Source organism: Lactuca virosa, chromosome 5, assembly GCF_052849685.1.
Source record: "Lactuca virosa cultivar CGN04683 chromosome 5, Lactuca_virosa_CGN04683_v6, whole genome shotgun sequence".
Lineage (NCBI taxonomy): Eukaryota > Viridiplantae > Streptophyta > Magnoliopsida > Asterales > Asteraceae > Lactuca > Lactuca virosa.
This window is the reverse complement of record NC_136430.1, coordinates 402,488,267-402,493,681: the sequence shown is the minus strand read 5'-3', so window position 1 is coordinate 402,493,681 and position 5,415 is coordinate 402,488,267. Positions and strand designations below refer to the sequence as shown.

The window sequence follows — 5,415 nt, the reverse complement described above, 5'->3', positions numbered from 1 at the left end:
CTCTTTGGTAAATATGTTATTATTATCATTATAGTTTTTTTAAGGTATATTATTATTATTTTAGTGTTTAAATTCAGTTATTTGTTTTAACTAATGTATGTTTATTGTTTTCTTTATTTTAGGAAAAGATTCAATGGGAGAAGAGGAAGATGCAAGAAAAGCTCGGGGAGGGTGAACACTTAAATGAAGAACATTGTCTCATTCGTGCCCTCGGTAAGAAAAGCGTACATGTTCGCAGAGTTGGAAGGAAACCAAGCAGCAACGATCATTTAATTCCAAATCAACATTCCAAACCTTCCAAAGCCAAATCTCAAAATACTAATAATCCCCAAGTTAGCTACATTAACCCAACAAATGCAATTTCAAATGCAACAATACATGCAACAAATGCAACAAGCGTATAATAACTCCTTCGCGTCCGTAATTCCTAACTTCCAACCACCAACAATGCCACAATTTTCATTCAATCTTAACATGTTTCAACAAAATATCCCCAAACCAACCAACGAGACCGATGAGAACAATGAAGATTGTGATTGATCTTTTATGTTTAATTTAAACATTGTTTGTTGAAGACTTGATTTTTTTTTGTTATTTTGGTATATAGTAGATCTTGAATTAGAACTTTGATGGTTTGTTATGATTATTTAGTGTTTGACATTATGTTGCATATATAATGGTTAAATTTGTTTTTTTAACAGGTTTTGTATATATAACAAAATTTATGAAAAACATTAAAAAAAAGAAGAAAGATTTACCGACGACATGTTGTTGGTATAAGTCATGACCGTAAAAAGGGTTATGACTTATACCGATAACATGTCGTCGGTAAAGCTCAAATGAAAACAACGGTTACTAACATTTCCCGACGATAAGTTGTTTGAATAGGTTGACCTTTCACGACGACAAGTCGTCGTACAAGTTGCCTCTATACTGACGACAAGTCGTCTGTTAAAGAATATAATAATTTTTTTTTCTCGAAAATCACTTCCGACGACCATTTTCAGACTTCTGACGACCATTTTCAAACGACAAGTCGTCAGGATTGGTTGACATATACCGACGACATCTATCCCACTTATAGCGACGGAGCTATACCGATGACTTTTTCCAGAAAATCTGTCGTTGGCATGGGCTTTACGGACGACTTATTGTCAGCAAAGGATTAAAAATGCTGTCGGTATAGGGTTGCATTCTTGCAGTCATTTTATTAAATTTTAAAATATATGATAATAAATATATAAATTAAGAATGAAATCTTAAAGGATCTCTAATCATTTTTTTAAATATGCGATAATAAATATATAAATTAAAGAGAATCTTAAAAGATCTCTATTTATTAGAAAAGCTTTGTACGTGGTATATTTCTATTAAATAAAATATTTCCAAAAAACTATGCTAGCCATAGTAGATTATAGACTTTGATTCTCCTTAGTAAAGATCATGAAAAAACCCTACATCTACCGAAAAACCCCACATCTACTGACTACAGTTACAAACTTACAATCGTTTCTGCGAGATTAAACGTTAAACGCTAGAAACCCTTCATTTTCTGCCTATTATTCACCGAAACCTAACTCTAATCATCGATCTACTCATTTATCAATTATCAAAGCTAGCGCGCTACAGGTTTTCTCTCAAGTCTCATCACATATATACTTGTGTCAATTTCATTAATGTGGCTTCTTACGTGCATGCAATTCGACGCAAATCAAATCTTAATTTAGAGTCGGCAATTTCGTTTCGTATTTAGCCTTACAGTATATGCGCCCGAGTCTTTACTGCGATCCGATCCATGGAGTGTGGCTAAGAGCATCCACAATGGTGAGTTGAATGTGGGGAGTTGAATGAGGTGACAAGTCTATTTGTCATTCAATTGATTAAACTTCACATTCACCATAGTGAGATGCCAATTTGTTATTTAATGGATTTGGAGTTCAATGATCATTGAACTTTTCAATGGAAAAAGAAAATGTTTAATTCTTAAATATATACTATAAGTTAACTTTATATTGTTCAATGCATAGTAGAAAAAAAATTGATAGAGTTGTATGGAATGTAAAAAAATTATGTATCAATCCATTAAACTCTATAAAATTCAATGCATTGTCGATGTCTAAGTAGTTAAAGATTCTATATGTAATATAACTGATGGTTATAACTTTAGAACTCTGTTTGGAAATTAACAAACAATTTGAGCTTTCATACATGAACATGTGTACGGATACATCATTTATAGTGCTCTGCCTGTTTTGAACAAATTAATTAGGTAAGTCTTTCTTTTCAATGCATTTAAGATGAGATCGATTCTGTTTTGGTCCTTCGAAGAACATCTATCTAGTAAAAGTTTAAAAACTTGTATTTTATTTTTTAGCATTTTAGAATGTAACAATCTTGCTTATAAACATTACTTTTATTGATCCGAAGTAAAAACATATTTGTTGGATTGAATTTTTTGTTTGTTACAGATAAGTCATTTTCAACCCATAAGTATACACAAAATTGATGCATGTTCCCTTGTGCGTAGTTATTTCTTCCTTGTGTTACATTCAGTAGCGGATCTAGCCCCTTTAAGTGGGGTGCATGGACCCCACTTGGAGGTGGGCCCCACAATTTTTACTACTAAATAGTCCTCCAAAAATCCAAGTTTTACAAAAAATCCCCTCTTTGGCACCCGCTTTTACATTAAATACCCTCATTGACACATTTTTTACTTCAAAACCCCAAAAATACATTACATTTTCAGAATTTTATAATTTTTTGTATTTTTTGGACCCCGGTTAGATTTGGTTCTGGATCCGCCACTGGTTACATTTTACAAGAGAATGTAATATTTTGAAACAGAAGCCGATCGAGATGGAAACGAGCATCTCAAGGAAAGAATCTAAAGATGAGAAGAAGATGAGGAAAAGAAAGAGAAAGAAGGTTGACGGGTTTGTGTTTCTTCCGGATGACATCCTTTTAGATATCCTCAAAAGGCTCCCTGATGCTTCCCTTCGTTATAAGGCTAAGTATGTCTGTAAACGATGGTTGGATCTAATCAGTAACATGAAATTGCTAGACCATGCTTCTTTTATCCTCCAGAAGACGGGAGACTTGACAGCACGTCATGTGGGTATAAGGGAAGAAGGAGAAGGGCTACAAGTGAAAGTGCACGATCTTGACATGCCTCGCATAGGCATCATAAAGTCTTGGGGTAACGAGCTAATGCTAATATCAGATTATAAAAAACAATCTCTGTATATTTATAATCTAATCACGAAGGAAGGATCATATCTTCCGCAATGTAATGCATCATGTGGAGGATATTGTATTATCAAATGTGGAGTTGCAATTTCTTTCGATATGTTCAAGGGAATATATAAGGTGGTTCACTTGTTTATGGGGCCACCAATCGAATGTCATATCCTTATATTGAGAAGTGACCATATTGCTTCTTCAAAGTGGAAAAAGATCCAAGTCCCTTGTATGAATGGAGGGTTGATGTATTCTTCTAACCCAGTTTCAGTTCAAGGAAGGTACTTTCACTGGGATAATTACATTGATAAGAGCCTGGTTTCCATGGATATGGTGAAAGAGAAAATTATCGATATGAGTCTTCCCGGTGATTGTAAAGGAGTTAACTATACTATTTTTGAGATGGGTGGTTCCCTGGCTCTCTTTGCTGGAGATAGTCCGGACAAATCTGAGATATGGATTCTTAAAGATTTTCAGAAGAAGAAGTGGGAGAAGTTGCAGTCAGTTACTCTTGAGAAATGGTATTACAGAAGATTTCCTGTCTGTGGCGTGATGAGTAACAGATATATCATCCTGGAATGTAAATACTATAATGGAATGTGCTATTATGATGTGAAAAATGGAGTCGTGAAAATGCTAGACATCCACATGAACGTTGATGATGGTTGCCTGATTCAGCACCATCAAGTTTTAAATAATCTAACTGCATAAAACAGGACGGGGGAGGTATATATTTCCCTACCTTTAGTTCTATTTATCAACTAACTATTTAATTCGACTATGGTCTGGTTTCGTTCTTTTTTACATGCATGGAACACATCTTTTTTTTGCTATATACACCCCACCTGAGTTGTAAACAACTCACTTTTTCTCAAGGATTTGAGCCCTTGCCCATTCCCAGCTTCCAGATTGTGTACGTAGGAAACAAATCTACCATCTGTTGAACCATAATTATATCACTAGATTATTAGAAAAAATGCTTTCCTTGACTAATGCATATACATGAGACGTACATGTGTGTCGTTCAAAGCCATGTCATAAAAAAATGAGAGGCATTTGGTCTCCATAAATTTTACGACATTTACAACAGACATATGACCTACAATTAAGAGAGACATACACGACATTCGTTTTCAACAGACATTTACGACTCAAAATTACGACAGATATATTGTATGTCATGATGTTTGACAACATACACTTGTATGTCATGGTTTTATATTTTTGTAAACTATATATATATATATATATATATATATACTAGTCGTTACCCGCGCAAAGCGGCGGCGGCGAATAGTTTTTTTCGACGATTAGTTTCTTTTCGGGACGAAAACTATGTGACTTTAACGAAAAAAAGTTAAAGACGAAAACCAATAATATGAGAAACCACATGGACCATTTATGTAAATTTTTCTAAAACTTGTTAAAATTTTCAATAACAACTTTGTTAATTTTAATCTTCGTATTAGAATAACTAAAAAACAAACTCAAAACAATGTAAATGTAATTACTGATGGTTGACTGTACAATATTAATCACGTAACACTTCTTTATACACCACATTGAGATATATAGACTTCGTCGTTGTTGAACTTTTTTTCATGATTCACTAATACCTTGTATTGTCACGTGATGTTCCTCTGGAAAATGTTATATAAAGTTGTCTGCATGAGAATACTGATTTTGGTAGATACATACCTACATTCGAAATTATCGGTTCCTAAGCTTTATTGATTGTCACCGCAAAACATATTCGAATAAGAAAGTATTTTCTCTTCTGTTTGGATTTATTTTATTATTTAAAAACTCATTTCCATAAAAATTACTATATTTTTTTGTTTAAGTTGTTAACATTATTTCTTTAGAAAACCACTCGAAGGGGTTACCAAGATGTAGACGTCGTTTATCAGCTTGTAGCGCACTTCATTATTATACTTTAGGAATTGGTTCCTAAAGATAAATTGAACACTTTTAAACAAAATGTTTGTTCACGAATTCAAATATAATAAACACACTAACAAATAATATTTTTATGGATAACATGGTCGTTATTAAAAAATAAAATATCATTTTTATATATTTATATTTAATTTCTTAATTTTCTTGAATTTATTTATCTATTGCTATATAAGTGTTTTTTTTAATTATTACGTTTTAGTATTCTTTTTATAGCATTTG

At 32.9% G+C, this 5,415-nt stretch overlaps 1 protein-coding gene across 1 annotated transcript; it reads left to right on the top strand.

Annotated features, from left to right (window-relative positions):
* Nucleotides 1-2,856: 2,856 nt before the first annotated feature.
* Nucleotides 2,857-3,948, top strand: LOC145113895 (putative F-box protein At5g50220). The gene has a single exon (XM_079049936.1). It carries the CDS (start codon nt 2,857-2,859, stop codon nt 3,946-3,948), a length of 1,092 nt encoding a protein of 363 aa, XP_078906062.1.
* The last annotated feature ends 1,467 nt before the right edge of the window (nt 3,949-5,415 follow it).

Bases quoted from the DNA above. Each gene is read 5' to 3' on its own strand.
- LOC145113895 (XM_079049936.1), top strand. From the start codon at position 2,857: ATGGAAACGAGCATCTCAAGGAAAGAATCTAAAGATGAGAAGAAGATG.